This window comes from Ochotona princeps, chromosome 24 (genome assembly GCF_030435755.1).
Source record: "Ochotona princeps isolate mOchPri1 chromosome 24, mOchPri1.hap1, whole genome shotgun sequence".
Classification (NCBI taxonomy): domain Eukaryota; kingdom Metazoa; phylum Chordata; class Mammalia; order Lagomorpha; family Ochotonidae; genus Ochotona; species Ochotona princeps.
Window position 1 is genome coordinate 8,020,289 of NC_080855.1, and position 23,779 is coordinate 8,044,067.

Here is a 23,779-nt window from a genome sequence, read left to right on the forward strand (position 1 = left end):
CAGCATGTTAGAAGCGAGCTGGCTAGGCGGTGGAGCAGCTGGGACTTGATCCAGTGCCCGTATTGATGCCAGGATTGCAGTCAGCTGCTGTATCTGCTGCACCACGACCCTGGCACCTGTAGTGTGTTCTTTCCTTGCAATAAAAACGAGCAACAATATGAACAGCCTGGATGACACTTCGGAGAGTTCCAGGATGTTACAGACTATGAATCCAGTCACATAACACTGTTAAAATGAGGAAATCACAGAGGTGGAAAATAGACCAGTGGTTGTTTGGGATTAAGGAGGAAGTTGCGTGTGACTGGGGAGACATTTGGGGGTACCCTGAGGTGGTGAGGCTCCATGTTTGTCTTCTGGCTGTGGTGCCATGTGGATTATGAGTACCTGCGATCTTCCTGTGTTCCTTCTTAGAATTGTACGGAAACCCACAGCTATCTCAGAATTACAGCTAGAAATATATTAAGGCAAACATGAAGTATCTTAAAAAGCTATACAATAGTTTTTCTTTGTGGTGACAATAAAGAAAAACTTAAATATTTTGGTGAAAAATGATAGTAACAGCAAAATGCAGAAGTGGAGGTGGCAGCTCTCTTTTCTTTTTCTTTTTCTTTTTTTTTTTTTAAAGATTTATTCATTTTTATTGGAAAGCCGGATATACAGAGAGGAGGAGAGACAGAGAGGAAGATCTTGCATCTGATGATTCACTCCCCAAGTGAGCCGCAACAGGCCGGTGCGCGCCGATCCGATGCCGGGACCAGGAACCTCTTCCAGGTCTCCCACGCGGGTGCAGGGTCCCAAAGCTTTGGGCCGTCCTCGACTGCTTTCCCAGGCCACAAGCAGGGAGCTGGATGGGAAGTGGATGGGAAGTAGAGCTACCGGGATTAGAACCGGCGCCCATATGGGATCCCGGGGCGTTCAAGGTGAGGACTTTAGCCGCTAGGCCATGCCGCCGGGCCCCAAGTGGCGGCTCTCTTTGAAGGGTGCTTTGCTCTGAAACCATATGCAGTGTTTTCAATATGATTTTCTGGGGTCGTTTTTCTTGTTTTATTGGAAAGAAAAACAGAAATCTTCCATTGTGGATGTGCTCCTCAAATGGCCCTGTCCACCAGAACTGAGCCAGGCTGAAGCCAGGAGGCAGAAGGCAGGACCCGAGTCTCCCTTGTGAGTACTAAGGACCCAAGTGCCTGTGCCCCTACCTGCTGCCTCCTGGAATGCGTGTTGGCAGGGGTGTGGCTAGGGTTGCAGCAGGCACTGCTCCAGGCACTCAGCAGCTCATGAGGTTTCTGGGGGGTTGTTTGGGGTTCTAATCGGCTTGGTCACAGCGCATGTTTCGGCTTCTCAGCTTCCACAGGGCTGGTCTGGGGGAGTTTTCCTAGTGGAGCAGCACTGCTGGGGGCTGTCCAGGGCTGGTTGCAGAGTAGATTTCTCTGGAACCTCCTGTGGCCCTTGTCTGGGTGCTGTTTCTTGGCCCAGTTTCCTGGCGGTACAGGTTTGGCAGGAAAGGGCGGTTGTCTTCACAGCATGTAGTGTTGTTTTTTTTTTTTTCCCCCTAAGGCTTCGCTTAGCGTACTTTGGTTTAGAAAGCTGGAACATCCCAGATGGTCAGCAGCTTCGAAGTGGATCTGTCTTGGGGGGCAGTGGGGTGCAGAGGGGTTAACAGAGGACGTTCACATTGTATGACAGAGTCAGGGTTCCATGGGTGGTTCCACTTCCCGTTACAACTTATAGCCAGTGGGCATCCTGGAAGGCCATGGGTCCAGCCTCACTGTGGGTTTTTGGCAAGTGAACCAGCAGATGGAAGCTCTCCATTTGTACCTTTCAGATACATGAGAATAGGGGCCAGTACCATGGCGTAGCAGCACAGCCAACATCCCATATGAATGGTGGCTCCAGCTCAGAACCAGGGCCTACAGTGGCCTGGGAGAGCAACAGACGACAACCAGGACCTTGGGCCTCTGTAACCGCCTGCAAGGAATGCCCAACTTTACACTGGGCCAGTGACAGCTGTTGCAGCTGTGTGGAGAGCGAGCCAGCTGATGGAAATTTTCTGTTTCTCTGTGTCTCTCCTTTGTCTCTCTATAACTCCCTTTTGAATAAAATAAATCTGAAATAAATTCTTTAAAAAATTTTGTTATGCCCTTTAATTATGCTTTGGTTGTTCTGACATGGTAACAGAAACGTGGTTCATGAGTGACCAGCTTGGTGTGCTGTGATCTGAGCACCTTCAGGAACCTCGGAGGGCTGTCAATGTGGACTGGCGCCCTGTAGGGCTCTTGGGGTACAATGGCTTCTGAGGCACCAGCTCAGATTAACTTTTATGGTCATAAAGCCAGCCAAGGGCCTGGAGGAGAGAGAAGAGAACCCTGCACTGCAGGGTCCTTCCTAGGCAGTGGGAGGACCCCGCAGCCTTCTGCTTTGGGTGATCCGCCTCTCAGCACATCTTCTCGGCTTCCAGTGTAGACGTCAGGCTCGGGGTTGCCATGGTGGAATTACCTGGGTGAGCCCCCCAGTGCAGCTGTGAAAGCACTGCGGGAGGTGATGCTGTAAGCAGCCCCCTGGCATCGCAGGTCTGGCTCTTATACCTGTGTGTTCCTGCAGACTGGGGGACTGGCCTGGGCTGCCAGCAAGTGTGGCCTTGCCCCTGCTGCCCCGTCCCTGAACCCACCCTGCCCACAGGGTGCTTCTTCAGGGTCATCCTAACCCTGTGCTGAATGCCCAGTCCTGCCCACTTTGTTCTTCTGGGCTCCTCTTGTGTCTTTTCTGCTCAGTCTCTTGATAATTTTTGTGTATTTATTTATTTTAATAGCAGAGTGACAGCCTGTCTCCTGGTTCACTGCCCAAATGCTGTGACAGTGGGGCCAACGCAGCTAAAATCAGGCGCAAGGAGCTCCCTCCATGTATCCCACACGGGTAGTCGGAGCCCAAGTACTTGGGCCACCAGCTGATGTGCCCATTGGTAGGATTCAGTCCAGGCACCCTTAAATGGGGTGCAAGGGTCCCAGTTGTTGGCCTGACCTCCCCTTTGTTTGGTTATTTGGAAGATGGTGTAGCAGGGAAGCATGGAAGAAGAGAGAGACAGCAAGAGAGAGACCAATCCTACATCTATTCCCCAGATGGCTACGACTGTTGCAGCTGAGGCTGTCTGCAGCCAGGACCCAGGAACTCCTCAGGCTCCCTCACTGGGGACATCTTCTGCTTTTCCAGGTGCATAAGTAGGGAGCTGGGAAAGGCAGTCTTTGGGAGCCGGGCCAAGTAGGATACCAGGCAGTGGCTTCACCCACTCTTTTGTATTTTTTTTTAAAGATTTATTTATTTTGATTGGATAGGCAGATATACAGAGATGATGAGAGAGAGGAAGATCTTCTGTCTGATGATTCACTCCCCAAACGGTCTCAACGGCTGGGGCTGAGCCAATCCAAAGCCAGGAGCCAGGACTTCCCCCAGGACTCCCACGTAGGTGCAGGGTCCCAAGGCTTTAGAACCGGTGACCATATGGGATCCCGGTGTGTTCAAGGTGAGGACTTTAGCTGCTAGGCTGCCGTGCAGGGCCCAACTTGACCCACTCTTGCCACAGTGCTTGTCCCTCTCCTTTTGAAAGTTTGATTGTGGAGAAGTTCAGACCTGTGTGACTGAGACAGACTGGCATGCAGCTTCCCAGTACCCATCCTGCAGTAGCTGGCGTGCCAGTTAGCTACATGTAGGTGTCTCCAAACTTCCCAGTAAGTTATCAGTACGCCCACAAAGATGACCAGTCCCTTAGTGGCACCAAATATTTGACCAATATCCAAATGTTTGACTTGTAAGACCTCTGAAAAGCAGTGGTGTGTTTGCCTTGGCGCTGTGTAAGTCCCCGGGCACTGGGGGTGGATGTGCTGCCAGGTCCTCACATGAGTGTTCCCCCTTGTTGACTTGAAGATAGTAGGTTACATTCATGTCTCCATTGGAATTCTTGTGTGCTGGATTTTGTAGGCTTTCTCACTGCATGTGGGGACCCTCCAGTCTCTGTGTCCTGTGAGTGGGCAGTGGCTTTTATTTTTAAAGTTTATTTATTTTTGTTGGGAAAGCAAATTTACAGAGATGAGGAGAGACAGAAAGATCTTCCATCTGCTGGCTCACTCTCCAAGTGACTGCAATAGAGCTGAGCTGATCCAAAGCCAAAAGCTTCCTCCAGGTCTCCCACGCGGATACAGGGTCCCAAGGCTTTGGGCCGTCCTCGACTGCTTTCCCAGGCCACAGGCAGGGAGCTGGATGGGAAGGAAAGCTGCCGAGACATGAACCAGCGCCCATATGGGATCCCAGTGTGTGCAGACTGAGGGTGAGTGTGCTGAGCCACCCCTCCAACCCTGTCAGTGAAATCCTGATGTCTTGTCCCTTGCTACACAGTGCCCATGGTCACCGCAGCCACACATCCCTCAGAGACTGCAGGGTGGTCCCTTCTGAGCACCTCCCCTTGGGGTACTCCCAGGGTCAAAGGTCAGGCAGACAGGCAGGCAAATGCTTGACTCCTCCCCCCTCACTTCCTTGGTAAGTAATAGTAAATACATTAATACATTTGATCACTGATTTAAAAGTTAATTTATTTAAGGGCCTGGCATGATAGCGTAGTGGTTAAAGTCCTCGCCTTGAACGCACCGGGATCCTGTATGGTCGCCGGTTCTAATCCTGGCAGCCCCATTTCCCATCCAACTCTCTGCTTGTGTCCTGGGATAGCAGTCGAGGACGGCCCAAAGCCTTGGGACCCTGCACCAACGTGGGAGACCCGGAAGAACTCCTGGCTTCAGATTGGCTCAGCTCTGGCCGTTGCGGCTCACTTGGGGAGTGAATCATCAGATGCAAGATCTTCCTCTCTGTCTCTCCTCTCTGTGCATCTGCCTTTCCAATAAAAACAAATCTTGAAAAAAGTTAATTTGGGGGCTGTTGGTGGGCCCCAGGAAGGGGTGTGCTGCTCGGATCCCGACTCCAGCCACCATGTGCACCCGGTGAGCTGTCCCTGGGGCGGCCAGTGCGCCATTTGGCGCCAGGCTCTGCCTGGTGGCCACACGGCCAGGGAGCTCTGGGATATTGGTTGTCTGAATCGCTGCTTAGGTAGTTCCAGGTTGATCCCACTGTGCTTCTGGGATCTGAGTCAATCCTAAACATTCCCAATGGCAGTAACTCTTCCTTTGAAGAACTTGTGATCCCATAACAATGCTGAGCAGGGAACACCAGTTCATGCAAAAGCCAAGGCTCAGGGCTTGTCCAGCAGGATATCCTTTTACCTGACATGATGATGGATCAGGAGACTGGTCACATTAGGCAAGGCCATAACATTAACTAGCACTCGAGAACCATATTCAGGGGGTAGATTCTCTGTGGGCCACACCCTGTGGAAAGTCTAGCCCCACTGGTAAGCCCAAGAGTTTGGGTGGTTTTGGATTAAGCTAGGTGTGACCAAGGAGCCTGCCATCAATCACAGATAAAGGAACCCGCAGCAGTCTGGACTTGTCAAGGCAGTAGCACCCCAAAGTGCATCCTGAATAGGGTGTGGGGTGGGCCGGGCTGCAACATTCACCAGCTCACATAAAGCCAAATGGAATGCCAGACTGCGCCGGGCACTGGCCTAAAACCCATTGGCATGTATGAGAACTGAGTCTGGGAGTGGATCAAGTGGAAGAACTTGGGAAACTCTCCTGGGGAATCACAGCTCCCGCTGGTGAACATGTGGTCCAGACCTGGGGGTCGGACAAGCTGGGCAAAGTAGCTCCAACAGTTGGCTAATGTGTAAATTGGTAATGGAACGGGATGTACTGGGCAGGACTGAGCAAGCCTTAGCCTACAAGCGAAACTAGAAGGCAGGATGGAGCACAGGTCATGCCGAGCTAGGCTCTTGCACCTAATGGTCTACGTGAGTCAAGTACACTAAGCCATAGTGTCTAAGGCAGAGGCCAGGACAAGAGAGGGACTGAGCCAAGCCGAGTCAGAGCAGCCACTGGCATGTGCGTGATCTATGGCTGGGAACAGGCCTGGTTGGGGAGCTAAGGGGACACCCTAACTGGGTTGAGGTTCCCACCAAGGGGCGCGTGTGCTGGAATGGGGGCAGCATTCTAACTAGGAAACAGGTGTAGTCTCCCGTGGCACTAGTGTGGACTGGGATTAGATGCACCAGGCCAGCTCAGACTCCAACACCGTCTGGTGTTCTGGAGAACCAGGATGGATGTGGGACTGACTGGACTAGGTCTCAACCCCCTACTGAGCCATGTGTGAGCTGTATGTGGGTATGGACGAGCCATGGCTGGGCTGAAACATCCAACAACAAGAACCAGAATGGGGCCCGGCGGCGTGGCCTAGCGGCTAAAGTCCTCACCTTGAAAGCCCCGGGATCCCATATGGGCGCCGGTTCTAATCCCGGCAGCTCCACTTCCCATCCAGCTCCCTGCTTGTGGCCTGGGAAAGCAGTTGAGGATGGCCCAATGCATTGGGACCCTGCACCCGCGTGGGAGACCCGGAGGAGGTTCCAGGTTCCCGGCTTCGGATCGGCGTGTACCGGCCCGTTGCGGTCACATGGGGAGTGAATCATCGGACGGAAGATCTTCCTCTCTGTCTCTCCTCCTCTGTGTATATCTGGCTGTAATAAAATGAATAAATCTTAAAAAAAAAAAAAAAACAGAATGGGTTGAAAGCCAGCCAAGAAAAGCCACTATTCCTGCTAGGACAGGAGGTGAACTGAGTAGGGCTAGCTCATGGACCCCCTGGTATGCGCAAAATCTGGCATTGGGAGGGGTTCTGATGGAGGAGCCTGGGAAACTCCTCTGGCAGGACACAATCCCTGCAAGTAAGCGCAAGAAGCATGATAGGAAACAGCCCAGAATAGGCCATGCAAAGTTTGCCACTGGTATACATTTGGCATGGCTTGGGGGCAGACCAGGCTGAATCCGTACATGTCATCCATCCTCTGGCAAATCCAGACACCAGAATAGAGTGTGGGTCGAGCCAGGTTTGGTTGCGACAAAACCCAGTGCACAATGTGGAATGCCAGGGTGAGGTCACCTGTACTGGTTGTGACCACAGCACCCAACCAGCACACGTGAGAACCAGGAAGGGAGGGGGCAGAGCTGGCAGGGGGATTAAGGGGCTGGTTCCCTCACCGGACGGCTACTCCCACTGGAGAGCGTGGGCTGGGATGGGGACAGACCAGACTAAGCAGGGCTACAACACCTGTGGGCTTCATGTAGACTAGATCAGGAAAAAGCCAGGCTGGGTTGATTATTCCTACGGGTGCAAGCATAAATCAGAGTGGGTGAGGGTTGTTCAGGCTTAGCCACAGCATCAGATGGCAGAAGCTGGCACTGGGGGCTAATTCTGTCAAGTCAAACCACAGAACCACCCGAAAAGTGCATATACTAGGATCGAGAGAGACCTGGGAGGAAAATAGTAGGTTCTCCCCTCTTGGGTTACTACTCTCACGGAAGGGCATGAAAACTAGGATGGGGGCTGGGGTGGCTAGACAGAGAGGCACTCAACAATATCCTTGAGGGCTGGATAGTTGAGCTGGTTAGATGGAACTAAGCTTTAATACCCATTGACAAGTAAGAGAGCCAAATGGGACAGACTGGACTAGTCTGCTGTACATACTGGCAAACCAGGGTAGGGGGCGGGCCTGGTGGGGGTTATTGTGGGTCGCTCCGACTAGGCTGCAGCTTCCACTGGTTGATGTGAGGGCCGAGTATGTGCTGGGCAGAACCAGACTGGACTGCAACACCCATTGGTTCCAGTGGAAGTCGGGACTGAAAACAGAACCAACCCAGCAATTGCAACCACCAGCTGATTGTGGAGATGGACTGTGCTGGGCCCTGTGCTTGCTAGAACATACAAGAATCTAGTCGAGGAATACCTCAGAGTTTCTTTGGGGATCTCCCCAATCAAAATGCTGGACTCAGAACCCTAGACAAGAAAAGACAGAAGAAAGAACAAGTCAATCAACCATCTCAGCTGTATATTGGCAGCGAAATACTGGGCAAATGAAGACTCTATGATGGACTATGTCAATCAGTGGATTCTTCAACGACCTCATCGTGCTTGGAGTGGCGAAAATGACAGCGATTCATAACTGATGAACTATTTTTTTTTAATTATTTATTATTTAACTTCATTAATTACATTGTATTATGTGACACAGTTACATAGATACTTGGGTTCTCCCACCCCTCCCCAAACCCTCCCACCATGGTGGATTCCTCCACCTTGTTGCATAACCACAGCTCAAGTTCAGTTGAGATTCCCCCATTGCAAGCATATACCAAACATAGAGTCCAGCATCTTATTGTCCAGTCAAGTTCAACGGCTTCTTAGGTATACCCTCTCTGGTCTGAAGACAGAGCTAGCAGAGTATCATCCCAGTCAATTGAAAGCTCCAACATACCATCAGCAAAAATTTACATCATTATGGAATTAATTGACATAGTAATGAGTAACCAATATGTTAAAAAGTAAATGCGAGTTCCCAGCCATCTTCTGTGACCACCTCACCTATACTTCAATTTAGTTTATACACAACATATAACATTCAAAACATAACATGTTATACATAACATCATATCATCTTAAATTAAGGCAAACATGTGGTATTTAACCTTTTGTGATTGGCTCATTTCCGTTAGCATTATGGTTTCCAGTTTGGCCCATTTGGCCACAAAGAACTGCATTTTGTTTTTTTTAATAGCTGAGTAGTATTCCATGGAGTAGATGAACCATAGCTTTCTTATCCAATCCTCTGTTGATGGGCATTTTGGTTGCTTCCATGTTTTTGCAATTACTGATTGTGCTGCTATGAGCATAGGAGTGCATGTTGGTTTCTCATAAAACAATTGTTCTGGATATATTCCTAGGAGTGCTATAGCTGGATCATACGGTATGTTGAATTTGAGTTGTTTGAATATTCTCCATACTGATTTCCATAGAGGCTGTACCAGCCTGCAGCCCCACCAGCAGTGGAGTAGGGATCCCTTTTCCCCGCAACCTCGCCAACAAGTGTTGTTGGTGCTTTTATTCATGTGGGCCAGTCTTACTGGCGTTAGGTGGTACCTCATTGATGTTTTAATTTGGATTTCCCTTATTGCCAGGGAACTTGAGCATTTTTTCATATGTTTATTTGCCATTTGGGTTTGTTCCTTTGTGAAGTGTTTGCCCATTTCCCGTGCTCATTTCTTGAGTGGCTTGTTTGTTTTGACATTTTGGTTGTTTTGTAGCTCTTTGTATATTCTGGAGATCAGCCCTCTATCACCTATGTCGTGTGCGAAGATCTTCTCCCATTTAGTGGGTTGCCTTTTTACTTTGTTGGTTGTTTCTCTAGCTGTACAGAAGCTTCTTAGTTTGATGAGGTCCCAATTGTTTATTTTGGTCTCGATTTCTACTGCATTTGGAGTCTTTTTTAGGAAGTGAGGGCCTACCCCTAAGTGTTCCAGTGTGTTTCCAACATTTTCTTCCAAAAGTTTGAAGGTTTCTGGATGTAGGTTTAGATCTGTTATCCATTTAGATCTGATCTTAGTGTATGGTGAGAGATGTGGATCAATTTTTTTGTTTCTGCAGGCTATTAACCAGTTGTCCCAACAGCATTTATTGAACAGACCTTCCCATTTGCCTGGATTGTCGTTTGTCTTTTTGTCAAAGATTATTTGGCTGTATCTGTGTGGGTTTCCTTCTGGTGTTTCTATTCTGCTCCATTGATCTTCCTCTCTATCCTTGTGCCAGTACCACGCTGTTTTGATAACCACTGCCCTATAGTATGTCCAGAGGTCCGGAACTGTGATTCCCCCTGCTAACTTCCTGTTCTTCAGGATGGTTCTAGCTATCCGTGGTTTTTCGTGCTTCCAGATGAACCTTTGGATCATTGTTTCCAGTTCCATGAAGACTGATGAACTATTAAAACCACTTGAGCAAGGATCTCAGAGCATGCCCCACATCCAGGACTTGGGGAGGGTGGGAAACTGGGTGGGAGTTCTCCCTCAATATCCCCCTTTACCTCAGATACAAGAAGGAAGTAATATGGACATAATAGTCTTACCCACTTCCCTATAGCCCCTGAACCTTTTTACCGTAACTAACTATGTAATGATTGTCAACAATATAATTTTAAAAATTAAAAAAAAAAGTTAATTTATTTGAAAAGAACTCAGAGGACTATCTTCCAACCACTGATTGCTTCTCTCTCTCCACATGCCTGAAGCAACTGGACTGGGCCCGTTGAAGTCCAGAATTAGGAGCTCCCCCTGGTGGCCAGCACTGCAGGCTTGCACCATCATCACTTGCTTCTTAGGGGCTGTGTGGCTGGGGGGCACGGTGACCTCCCACTGCAAGACACCTGATTGCCCTTTCTTGGCGGCATGAGGATGCCACAAACACCAAACGCCGTCAAACAGCCGCCCCAGCCGTGAGCAGTGTGCAGCTTGTTCCTGCCCGGTTGCACAGCCTGTGGTGTCTGGTTGAAGCTGTACAACCAGGGTAAGGTACAAGGCCCTTGCTGATTCTCTTCAGGGTCGCATGATGTTCTTTTGTTTCAGCCATGTCCACCATCCCCATTTTCAGCAACTGCAGGGGAGGTGGAATTGGGGCGAGCTGATTGGGGCCAGCTTGGGCTGCAGTGGGTGAGGTAGGTCAACCCCTCTGGCTGCACTCCACATCAGTGCCAGTTTGGATTCTGCTGCTCTGTGTCCCACCCAGTTCCGGTTGATGTGGGCAGGAAGGCAGTGGATGATGGCTCAGGTGCTTGGGGTACTCCTGGGCACATGGGGAAGTCAGATGAAATTTTTCTTTTCTTCCTTTTGTGTTTTTAAAAGAATACTTTTTAAAAACTTTGTTTACCTATTTATGTTGGAAAGTCAGATTTATGGAGAGTAGGAGAGACAGAAAGATCTTCCATCTACTGGTTCATTCTCCAAGTGGCTGCAGTGGCTGGAGCTGCACTGATCTGAAGCCAGGAGCCAGGAGCTTCTTCCGGGTCTTCCACATGAGTATAGGGTCCCAAGGCTTTGGCCCATTCTCTGCTGCCTCTCCAGGCCACAAGCAGGGAGCTGGAGGGGAAGTGGAGCTGCTAGGATATGAACTAGTGCCCATATAGGATCCTGGCACATGCAAGGAGAGGACTTTAGCTACTAGGCTATCACACTGAACCCATTGTATTTGTTCTTAGTAAACGGGTTGGCATTGTGATATTTCGAGTAAAGCCACTGGTTCGTATCCTGGCTGCTCATTGCTAATAAACCTGGGAAAACAGTGGGGAGACCGAAGCTTCAGGCTCTGGGCTCTGGTCTGGCCCAACCCTGGCTGTTGTGGGCATTTGAGGAATTTCAGTGAATGTATGAGTTCTGTATCCCTGTCTCTCTCTCTGTATCTCTGACTTAGAAATGTGTTTTCAAAAATCATAAAATAAAAATGAAAAGAATGTTACTGGGGCAAGTATTGTGGTGCAGTGCTGTAGGTTAAGCCTCTGGCCTGCGATGCTGGGTATCCTGCGTCGGCATATGTGTTGGCATATCAGCAGTTCCGTTTCTGACCTGACGCCCTGTGGGAAAGCAGTGGGAGATGGTCCTGGCGTTTAGGGCTCTGGCCCCGATGTGGGCGAATCGCAGGAAGTTCCTGGCTTCAGCTGCTGTGGGCATTTGGAGAGTGAGCTAGTGGTTGGAGAATATCTCCTGTGCCTGTGAAACAAATAATATATATAATATATATGTTTTTTCTTTAAAGTTTATGAAATTTGGCAGAATAAGTTTTGGAGATTGCAGGCCTTGGAGGAATGGGTCTTGTGGAGCTGGGAACCGATGTATACGTTCTTGTGTGCCAGAAGTTGTTTGCTTCAGGAAACTTTGCATAAATATTGATTAGGATCTTTTCTGTTCTCAGGGGTCTTGGCTATATGTGTGTTTGATCGTATTGGCCTCATGTCAGTGTGATTCCTTTTTATTTCTTTCTTGTTTCCTGAGGGCTCTGTCCAAGTGCAGTTTGTATTCACAGTACTCGTCCGATGCAAGCGTCCATTTCAGTGTTGGAGGTCACCTCCAGCTTGTGGGTCTCTGCCCTGCACCCTGCAGGGCGTGGGGTGATGGACAGGCGGGCTGCCCTGTGAGCCCGGGAAAGGGGGACACAGCACGGAAAGGCAGTGGGTAACGTGTTTTCCATTTGATGATTGCAGGTGAAGGACTTAACTAAGTACTTGGATCCCAGTGGGCTTGGTGTGATGAGTTTCGCAGACTTCCTCCAAGGGATCACGGCCATCAGGAATGGAGGTCAGTGGCCCTGCCCTGCACCCTGTCCTTGCTCCCTCTGCCCTCACTGGCCTCCTTGTGCCCCTCCCATCTTCTCTAAGTCCAGTGTTTATGACCACCTCCCTTCCTGTCTTCCAGAACTGACAAGAGCTGCTTATCTGTGTCTTGGGAAGCCCCTTCTCTGCAGTTTTTGTTTGTTTGTTTGTTTGTTTTTTAAAGATTTATTCATTTTATTACAGCCAGATATACAGAGAGGAGGAGAGACAGAGAGGAAGATCTTCTCTCCGATGATTCACTCCCCAAGTGAGCCGCAACGGGCCGATGCACACCGATCCGAAGCCAGGAACCTGGAACCTCTTCCGGGTCTCCGATGTGGGTGCAGTGTCCCAATGCACTGGGCCATTCTCAACTGCTTTCCCAGGCCACAAGCAGGGAGCTGGATGGGAAGTGGAGCTTCTGGGATTAGAACCGGCGCCCACATGGGATCCCGGGGCTTTTAAGGCGAGGACTTTAGCCGCTAGGCCACGCTGCCGGGCCCTGTTTGTTTGTTTTTAAAATTTATTTATTTATTTTAAAGATTTATTTATTTTATTACAAAGTCAGATATACAGAGAGGAGGAGAGACAGAGAGGAAGATCTTCCGTCCGATGATTCACTCCCCAAGTGAGCGCAACGGCTGATGCTGTGCCGATCCGAAGTCAGGAGCCAGGAACCTCTTCTGGGTCTCCCATGCGGGTGCAGGATCCCAAAGCATTGGGCCGTCCTCAACTGCTTTCCCAGGCCACAAGCAGGGAGCTGAATGGGAAGTGGAGCTTCTGGGATTAGAACCGGCGCCCATATGGGATCCCGGCGCGTTCAAGGCGAGGACTTTAGCCACTAGGCCATGGCGCTAGGCCCAAGATTTATTTATTTACATTGCAAAGTCAGATATACAGAGAGGAAGATCTTTTGTCCAATGGTTCACTCCCCAAGTGAGCCGCAACGGGCCGATGCGCACCGATCCGAAGCCAGGAACCCGGAACCTCTTCCGGGTCTCCGATGTGGGTGCAGTGTCCCGATGCACTGGGCCATTCTCAACTGCTTTCCCAGGCCACAAGCAGGGAGCTGGATGGGAAGTGGAGCTTCTGGGATTAGAACCGGCGCCCATATGGGATCCCGGGGCTTTCAAGGCGAGGACTTTAGCCGCTACGTCACCGTGCCGCGTCCCCCCTCCCCCTTTGCCTGACAGTTATATATTGAAAAATGTCAGGCATACACAATATTGAAAAATCAATACCATATGAGAAAACTTCAGAAAAAAGTTCGTAGGAGAGGTTAATTAAGACGTATCAGGGAGGATTTATTGGATAAGACCCTCAAAGCACAGGCCACAAAAGCAGAACTCAGCAAATGGGAAATGATGTCAAACTTAGTAGCTTTCACACAGCAAAGGAATCATCTGACAGAATGGGAAAAATATGTACAAGTTACCTCCCCGATAAGGGATTAATATCTCAAAATATGTCAGTAACTTAAAAATCAACAGTAAATAAACAGCCAATCCAGTTAAGTGAGGGGCAGCAGAGTGCACCAGATAGTACCCATGACTGGCAAGTCAATGAAAACACTCAACATCACCAGCTAGCAAGAAGGCGTGTGTCAAGACCACAGCCAGTTGTCAGTAGCTGAACCCAAAGCACAGAATAATAATCGGGTGAGGGCGTGGGGTGATGGACACGACCCCAGGTAAAGGCGCGGGCTGGACATGACCCCAGGTAAGGGCGTGGGGTGATGGACACAACCCCAGGTGAGGGCGTGGGGTGGTGGACACGACCCCAGGTGAGGGCGTGGAGTGATGGACATGACCCCAGGTAAGGGCGTGGGGTGATGGACGTGATCCCAGCCATTGTGGGAAGCCAGGTGAGATGTCTTAAAACCTGGAAATAAAATAGAATAAAACAAACAAAAAACCAAAAACCTGCTGTGTGATCTAGCAATCCTATTACATGTACACACAGCCAAAAGACCAAATACACCGCTCTCCTCACAGCAGCATGGTTCATGGTGAGCTGTCGGAAATCAGGAAAGGTTTTTCATCATCAGATGAATGGAGGGAGAAAGTAGGGTGCATATGTGTATATACACGGTGCAATGTTGCTCAGCTGTAGAAGAGATTGAAATTCTACCATTTGCACCAAAACTGCTGTAAGGACAACAGTGAAATCAGGTGGATGCGGGAGGGAAATTATCCCATGTTCTCCCTTATATGTGAGTTAAAATTGAAGAATAGAAAATAAAAAAGAAGTGCTTTATGGGGCCACCACACAGGCCCAACAGGCTAATCTTCCCACTTGCAAGCACTGGGATTCTATACGAGTGCTGCCTGCTCCACTTCTCTTGCAGCTCCCTGCTTATGGCCTGAAGCCTTGGGACCCTGTACTCATGTGGGAGACTGGAGGAAGCTCCTGGATCCCAGCTATTGGCTTTGGCTTAGCCCAGCTCTGGCTGTGGGCCTCTGTGGTTCTGCTGGGAATTTGGGCGATAGTGAACAGAAGTTCTAAAAGCATTTGTGTGGACACACATTGTTATTTTTACTTCTTAATTTTGTGTGAGAGTCAGCAACTATTGCCCTGCTGCTTGGCTCCAGGCCCAAGCGGTTCCAGTCCGTCTGCGGTTCCAGTCCCCACCCGCTGCCTCTCAGATTCCGCAGTATCACAGTTGGTATAGGGAGCTGGAAACTCTCTCCTCTTTTTTCTATATCTTGCTTATTTTGAAAGGTAGAATTACAGAGAGATCTTTTATCCACTGGCTCCTTCTCCAAAAGGCTCGTCCAGCCAGGCTGGGCCAGGAGCCTGCTCCAGGTCTTCGCAAGCACTCAGGCATCAGCAGGAACTGGGACCAAACATGGAACAGGTACCCATGTGGAATGCCGGTCTTACAGGTGATGGCTTAGCTTGCTGTGCTGTAGCTGTGGCTCCTGGAAGCCCAGACTGGAAGACCCATGCTCCACTGTATGCAGTTGTCCCATGCGGTGCCTCATTGGCCAGCCAGGTGCCCACCCTCGCACTCATGGCTGTGCCCTGATGTATCTATCTAGAAAGTTGGCTCCCATGCCAGATGTCAGCTGACCACTGCTCTCCATAAGCCCTGCTGTGGACACTCCTTGCCCAGCTTCTGTCCTTTTGAGATTAATCTCTAAAGTCCTGTGTAGACCTTCACTGCCTGTCTGGCCAGGTGGTGTGCGGTGATGGTGTCAGGGGACTGTCATTCGCAAGGGCTTGACCTCGTCCCTGTCGTTGCAGGATCAATCACAGTCTGTGGGGATCTAGTGTGAGTCATTGGCTGACTTGATCTTAGTGACTTGTCTCCTACCCAACAGTGTCCCTTGGGGAAAGGTTTCCCAAAGCACCGAATCTCCTGCTGGCTCTGAGTTGGTTCTGTATTATCCCCTGAGCTGTCCTTCATTTGTTCTTCTGCACACACAGAGTGGGTGCCACTGTGGACCCTGGTCTGGCCAGGAGGCACACCAGGGTGAGGGCATTGTGCAGTTGGCAGGGCCACCGTGACCCCCCAGCTGACTAGGCAGGCTGCCCTCTGGGGAGGGAGAGAGAGAAGAGATAGTGTGATCTCAGGAGAGGGGCACCTGGTCCACATGAGGGAATGACTGGCCTGGGATGGGGGCCAGGCTTGGAACGGAAACCTCGGTGTGGGTGCTGGCCTGTGCAGGGGCTGGCTGGTTTAAGAGGTGGAGACCTTGCATGGGTTGCATTTTCTGGGGCATGTCCGGCCAACACCCTACTTCCCTGTGGTGTGAAGTAAGGCTGTTGTGGTCACCTTGCTGCGGGAGATGGGGTGGCATCTCAGCAATTACATCGCCACATCTGCCTTGCACAGAGGTCAGCGACAGGTCCCTGGGCGTCTTGCATCTCTTAGTTTGCAGCCTGTGGAAACATTCCTTGTCCGTGCAGAGCCCCCTCAGCCTACCTGGGCCCCGCAGTATCCATGCCTCCTGGTGGCTCTGGTCAGCAACTCCCTGGCGTCTTGCAGCTCTTTGTGTTTAGTTCTTAACAGAGAAAACTCACAGAAACAATATGGACATAAAAGTCTTACCCATTGGGCCCGGCGGCGTGGCCTAGCGCCTAAAGTCCTTGCCTTGAAAGCCCCGGGATCCCATATGGGCGCCGGTTCTAATCCCGGCAGCTCCACTTCCCATCCCGTTCCCATCTACTTCTCATCCAGCTCCCTGCTTGTGGCCTGGGAAAGCAGTTGAGAATGGCCCAGTGCATTGGGACACTGCACCCGCGTGGGAGACCCGGAAGAGGTTCCGGGTTCCCGGCTTCGGATCGGTGCACATCGGCCCGTTGCGGCTCACTTGGGGAGTGAATCATTGGAGAGAAGATCTTCCTCTCTGTCTGTCCTCCTCTTGTGTATATCTGGCTGTAATAAAATGAATAAATCTTAAAAAAAAAAAAGTCTTACCCACTTCCCTATAGCCCCTGAACCTTTATACCGTAATTAACTATGTAAAGAATAAAAAAAAAAAATTCATGGAAGAATCACTGTTGGTTCCCATAAGAAGATAAAAATATGTGCTGTGGTCACGCCTCCTGATGCAAGACAAGATGCTCCAATCACTTTTCCACTGCCAGAATCTTTTTTTATTCCCATAATATTTATTTATTTTTCATTTTTTTGATAGTAATCAAGGTTAGTTATTGATGAGATTAAAGCACGCAGAACATCAGAGGCCTCACAAGCAGAGGGCCTACCTCTTGTCCAAGGGACCGCGGGAGGGATGGATTTGACCCCACCGTCATCAGGGATGAGCTGCTTCTCAGCCACCATGTCTGCAAATTCACCCGCATTGAGCTTGCCTAAGCCCTGCTTTGAGATGTGAATCTCTCGCAACAGGGAACTTGAACTTGGCCACATGCTCTTTGTTCTGTAGCTTGGTGTACTGTTTTCTGGCTTTACAAATAAATAAATAAATAAATAATTCTAAGGAAAACAAGTGTGTTTTTCTGGCTGACTAAGCCAAAAGAAGAAACACAGAACTGCCCACAAGTCTAGCACGCAGGATCTGTCCATCTCCATCCCAGTATAAATGGACTATTAAAATAATTTACAGAGTGCCCTGGTGTCTGCAGCTGTGTGGGCTTGGCTCTTTGGTTCTCTTAGGAAACCGTAACTATCCTGCCACGCTCCTCTGCTTTCACAGGTGGCATGTTTGTCACAGCCGAGTGTGAGGGGACTCATCCCAGCCCCCATGGCAGCCCTAAGGAGCATCCTTCCTGGGGAGTTCTGCGTTCACTAGCCTCATAGCTTCCCCTTGACCTCAGCATGGTGACCACCTCAGTGTGATGACCACCTCAGTGTGATGACCTCCTCAGTGTGGTGACCACCTCAGTGTGGTGAACACCTCAGTGCGGTGACCACCTCAGTGTGGTGACCACCTCAGTGTTTGAACACCTCAGTGTGGTGACCACCTCAGTGTGGTGACCACCTCAGTGTGATGACCACCTCAGTGCGATGAACACCTCAGTGTGATGACCACCTCAGTGTGATGACCACCTCAGTGTGATGACCTCCTCAGTGTGGTGACCACCTCAGTGCGGTGACCACCTCAGTGTGATGACTTTCTCAGTGTGGTGACTGCCTCAGTATGATGACCACCTCAGTGCGATGAACACCTCAGTGTGATGACCACCTCAGTGTGGTGAACACCTCAGTGTGGTGATCACCTCAGTGCGGTGACCACCTCAGTGTGATGACCACCTCAGTGTTTGAACACCTCAGTTGGTGACCACCTCAATGTGGTGACCACCTCAGTGTTGTGACCACCTCAGTGCGGTGACTACCTCAGTGTGGTGACCACCTCAGTGTTTGAACACCTCAGTGTGGTGACCACCTCAATGTGATGACCACCTCAGTGTGGTGACCACCTCAGTGTGGTGAGCATCAGAATGGCTGTGGCGGCCGGCCGAACACTGGCTGTCTTCCCTGTAGATCGTGATGGACAGCTGTGCAGTGTGCCCCCTGACCAGATTGGAGAGCCCTCAGTCTGCCCCGTTGAGTTTGATGACTTCATCACCTACGAGGTAAGTGCTTTTCATCGGGCTGTCTCCAACGCCGTGGGGGCCTGCTGTGGGTGATGGGCTCGGCTCTGAGGGTGTCCTGGGCACTGGGAAAGCTGCATCCAGGTTTGTGTGGTGCTGATGGGCACCTCGGTCATTGTGGGTCCCTTGTTTCTCCCCAGGGATCCTGCCCTGTTGGGGCACGAGATGCATTGCAAAGATTTTCTGCTTAACAAAGTAGGAGGCTGCTAGGCTGCAGCGTGGCTGCTGCCAGCCTTGGTTGGGCCTCCGCTGCCCAGTGGGGGCCCAGGAAGCTTCACCATGGTTCTCCAGGCCTTGGCTGTGTAGTTAAAGGTGGGGGGGTTACACGGCGCTGGGGCGTTCGTGGGATTCTTCTCGCTTTCGGAGTGTCCGTTCCTGCTCTGAGCAGCTGTCTCGGGTGAATCTCCCATCTCTTGGGCCTCTTGGGCCAACGCACACCTTCCCCCAGGCCTGGCAGCTGTGTCCCAGAAGACCAGCAGGGCCTCAGTGTCTTGGTGGTGCAGAGGTGGGACAGGGCTGGGTGCTGCTGCTGGCCGGGTATGTGGTGTGGACCAGAGACTGCATGGTCACGGGAGGAGGAGAACCGGGTCCCTGGGCAGTGAGGGGACAAAGGCTCCAAAGTTTTAGTGCATCTTGAATTTTTTTTTTTAAATATTTCTCTCTTTTTTTTTTTTTTTAAAGATTTATTCATTTTTATTACAGCCAGATATACACAGAGGAGGAGAGACAGAGAGGAAGATCTTCCGTCTGATGATTCACTCCCCAAGTGAGCCGCAACGGGCCGATGCGCGCCGATCCGAAGCCGGGAACCAGGAACCTCTCCGGGTCTCCCACGCGGGTGCAGGGTCCCAAAGCATTGGGCCGTCCTCAACTGCTTTCCCAGGCCACTAGCAGGGAGCTGGATGGGAAGTGGAGCTGCCGGGATTAGAACCGGCGCCCATATGGGTTCCCGGGGCGTTCAAGGCAAGGACTTTAGCCGCTAGGCCACGCCGCCGGGCCCGAAAAAAAAATTTTTTTTTTTTTTTGCTTTATTTTATTTTTATTACAAAGTCAGATATACTGAGAGGAGGAGCGATAGAGAGGAAGTAGAGCTGCCGGGATTAGAACCAGCGGCCATATGGGATCAAGGCGAGGACCTTAGCCACCAGGCCACAATGCCGAGCCCATCGAAAAATTTTTTTTTAAGATTTATTTTATTGGAAAGTCAGATATACAGAGAGGAGGAGAGACAGAGAGGAAGATCTTCCATCCAATGTTACCATCATTCTATGATACAGTTCCATGGGCCCTGGTGTTTCCTCCTTCTGAAGTTCCTTCCTTCCCCCCCCTCCCCGCACTGGGTGCATTCTTAAGGCTGCTTGTTCCCTCAGTTCAGTGGCAGGATAGCTTCTGGCTAGCTGTCCCGCTCCCCTGCAGGCTCATCCCTGCTCCCCAGCTCCGGCCCTCCGGCTAGCTATACCCTCCCCTGCAGGCTCACCTCTGCTCCCCAGCTCCCGCCCTCCGGCTAGGTGTATCCTCCCCTGCAGGCTCACCTCTGCTCCCCAGCCCCTGAAGCTTCTGGCCCTCTTTGATACATCTTCTTTCACTTAGCCGGGAAAACAAACTTTTTCCAGGTTTGCTCTTTGATGTGTTTCAATGTGATTTTCAGAAGAGTGGTAGTGGGCCCAGCGCAATAGCATAGTGGTTTAAGTCCTTGCCTTGAACGCGCCAGGATCCCATATGGGTGCCGGTTCTTTTATTTATGTATTTATTCATTTATTTTTAAAGATTTTTTATTTTCATTACAAAGTCAGATATACAGAGAGGAGGAGAGACAGAGAGGAAGATCTTCTCTCCGATGATTCACTCCCTAAGTGACCACAACGTCCGGTGCTGCACCGATCCGAAGCCAGGAGCCCAGATCTTCCTCCAAATCACCCACGCAGGTGCAGGTTCCAAGGCTTTAGGCCGTCCTCCACTGCCTTCCCGGGCCACAGGCAGGGAGTTGGATGGTAAGTGCAGCTCCCTGCTTGTGGCCTGGGAAAGCAGTCGAGGACGGCCCAAAGCCTTGGGACCCTACACCAACGTGGGAGACCCAGAAGAAGTTCCTGGCTCCTGGCTTCGGATTGGCTCAGCTCTGTCCATTGCACTCAGTTGGGGAGTGAACCATCGGACGGAAGATCTTCCTCTCTGTCTCTCCTTTTTGTATATCTTCCTTTCCAATAAAGAGAAATAAATGTTAAAAAAAATAAAGAGGAGTGGTAGCAAATGCTACTGTGAAACACTGGAAAGTTTGCTTTCTTCTTTTCCAGATTATGCGTGTGTTTGTTTTAGAAGGGTAGTTACAGAGAGGAGAGTTGGAGAGAATCTTCCATCTGATGGCTCACTTGCCAAATGACTGCAATGGCCAGTGTTAGACCAGACCAAACCAGGAGCCTGACTCCCCAATAGATGCAGGAACCCAAAGTCTTGGTCAGCTTCTGCTGCTTTCCCAGGTCATTAGCAGAGTTGGATGGGAAGTGGAGCAGCCAGGATCTGCTGCCCATGTAGGGTGCCGGCAGTGCAGGCAGCAGATACACCCTCACCCACAGTGGTGACATCAAGTGTGTCATTTTCTTCTTTGTCTTTTCTTTCTTTTGTTTTTTGAAGATTTATTTATTTTAATTACTAAGTCAGATATACAGAGAGGAGGAGAGACAGAGAAGATCTTCCATCCAATGATTCACTCCCCAAGTGACCACCATGTCTGGTGCTGCGCCAATCCGAAGCCAGGTGCCAGGAGCTCTTCCGGGTCTCCCACATGGGTGCAGGGTCCCAAGACTTTGGGCCGTCCTAGACTGCCTTCCCAGGCCTCAATCAGGGAGCTGGATGGGAAGTGGAGCTTCTGGGATTAGAACCGGTACCCATATGGGATCCTGGGCGCGTTCAAAGTGAGGACTTTAGCTGCTAGGCCATGCCGCCGAGCCCTGTCTTTTCTTTTTAAAGCTTGCATCATACATTCATGAAAAGTCTAGCAAGAAATGATGTGACATTTAGACCACAGAGCAGCTTGTTGAGTGACTGTCCCATCTGGCCTAGTCATGGCTGGCTGAGACTGCTCTCACATGGGCCCTCTTTCCTGATGGTGGGCCCTGCTGCACCCCACCAGCTGAGTGGCCTTCTTCGTAGGCACCACAATGGTCCTTGGGCCCTGTGGCTTATTGTCAGAGAAGCGACTGCTGTCCCCAAGGGAAGAGGAGGAGGAATTGGGAGTGTAGGTTGAGGCCTGGAATGTCCCTCTAAAGCTCCTGGTCCCAGAAGCTAAGCAGGTGGAGCGGAGCTCATTTTGCAGGGTTTCTGGGAGGGGCAGCAGGGAGTCACAGAAGAAACGCTTGCCAGATGAAAAGGAGCAGCTGCTGTGTGCTCTCTGTTCTCTGTCCTTCTCCCATTTCTGGCCCTTTGAACACGGGGAAACGCGCTGTGTCCAGCCCTTATCAGAAGGGCTGGAGAAACAAAGGTGGTTCTGTCCCGAGCCCTGACTGGCATTTGTGAGACACGGCCTGAACTCTGCCTCCTGTCTCCAGTCAGCCCCCGGGCACAGACCTAGCGGAACTTGTCGGGGAGCAGGCTGTACTGTGTCACACCATGATGTGCCTGCAGGTGAGCACGCCAGCTCTGTGGACACCCCATCCCAGCTGGCCACAGAAGGCCTGTGGCTCCCCATAGAGGAGCGGTGACCTGATCCCGGTGGATATGTGGGGAGGCTGTGGGGGTGCCTTGGCTGGCATTTGCGGGTGCGGGGAGATGGGTAGGTACTGTGCCCGAGGCTTGACTCCGAGGGTGGATCTGACTGCGTGTTGTGTGGCTTGGGTGGTGCTGAGTGCGAGAAGTGCCATTTGACTGCGGTAACCAGGATGACTGGCTAGGTGGTCTGAGGATGCCAGGAGCTTATGGAAGGGTCCTCGCAGGCCAGCAGCATCGTTTGTTCTGTGGAAGTAAGATGGGAGGCTGCATAGCTGACTCTGGTCTGCGTTCCTTGAGCGTGCAGTGTTGCCAGCATCGTGAGCAGCTGCTGCTTGGGTCAGCTCGAAGCGCTCCTTCTCTGCTGTGGCTTCCCCAGGGCCCTTGCCTCCGACAGGTGTCCTGGAGCCTGCTGCTGTCTCTGGGCACAGTAGCCCTTCTTGTCTGGCTTGCTCGGGCCCAGCACAGAACCAGGTCTGGGCCAACTGCAGGGAGCCCAGGTCCACCTTACCATAAGTTGGGAAGCAGATGGCTCTTAAGAGTTATTCTCTGGCTCTGGTTTTGAAGCAGATGCCTCCTGCAGTCCCTTCCTTGGATCCACCTTGGAGGTGGGGTTTACTTGTGGGAACATGGTCTGTGAAGTCAGCATTTGCAACCCCCACTTTCCAATGAGGTCCCTGTGGCAGGGTGGAGCTGGGACCCCTCCTTGGCCACACCAGAACCCAGCAGCTCTGGTCAAGCTCTGTTGTTACTTGTCAGAGGAGGCAGCATCCCCCACCTGGATAGCATCTCCTCGCCTGTTCTGCGCCCCCTGCAGCTCCTCCTCGGAACAGCAGGGCTGCTGTACAAAGTGCGGCTTTTCTGCTGGGACTGCAGCATCCATCTCTCAGATACCGTCTGCAAATTCTTAACTCCAGAATCCTGAGAGTGTGCAGCGTGTGAATCACTGAGACTGCAGATTGAAATGTTTAACGATTCCTTACTTCCAAGTTCATCTGTGCGGTCCACAGTGTTCTGTGCTCGGGTTATAGGAGTAAAGCTGAAGGTGGTGTGTCTGGAGGGAAGAAGCTACCTGCCTGGCAGGCAGTGGACTGGCTGGTGCCTTGTTGGAAGTTAACCCTGGATCTGAATTCAGAGCAGTAGCTTCCACATAGGGTGTGTGTTTTAACAGGCAGATTTTTTTTAAAGATTTATTTAGTTTTATTGGAAAGGCAGATATACAGAGAGGAGGAGAGACAGAGAGGAAGATCTGTCTGATGACTCACTCCCCAAGTGACCGCAACGGCCGGTGCTGTGCTGATCCAAAGCCAGGAGCCAGGAACTGCTTCTGGGTCTCCCACTCTGGTGCAGGGTCCCAAGGCTTTGGGCCGTCCTCAACTGCTTTCCCAGGCCACAAGCAGGGAGCTGGATGGGAAATGGAGCTTCTGGGACTAGAACCGGTACCATATGGGATCCCGGGCGTGTTCAAGACGAGGACTTTAGCCGCTAGGCCATGCCGACGAGCGCAAAAGGGCACATTCTTGTGTTGTTGAGTGTAAACTCTTCTAGTATTAGAAACCACAAACTGGGTGGTTCTCTTGGGCTAACAGATGACAATGGCATACTGTTTCTATCCAGTCACTTTGAAAATCACTCCAAGTCCTTTTCTGCCCTCAGACAAGGGCCTGCCTTTGCCTGGAGATGTTGCACGGGTGGTGTTCCTGTTGGCGCAGTGGTATGGGGCTGGTTCCCCTACCCCTGTGCCCAGAA

The 23,779-nt window shown here is 51.0% G+C and overlaps 1 protein-coding gene across 4 annotated transcripts in view; it reads left to right on the forward strand.

Moving 5' to 3' along the window:
• Positions 1-23,779, forward strand: part of RAB11FIP3 (RAB11 family interacting protein 3) — a 54,090-nt gene that overhangs the window by 9,338 nt on the left and 20,973 nt on the right. For all 4 annotated transcript variants that reach the window (XM_058680410.1, XM_058680409.1, XM_058680412.1 and 1 more), the window contains exons 2-3: positions 12,164-12,257; positions 18,222-18,313. In XM_058680410.1, coding sequence (XP_058536393.1) covers positions 12,164-12,257; positions 18,222-18,313 — 186 coding nt within the window. The remainder of the gene's footprint in view (positions 1-12,163; positions 12,258-18,221; positions 18,314-23,779) is intronic.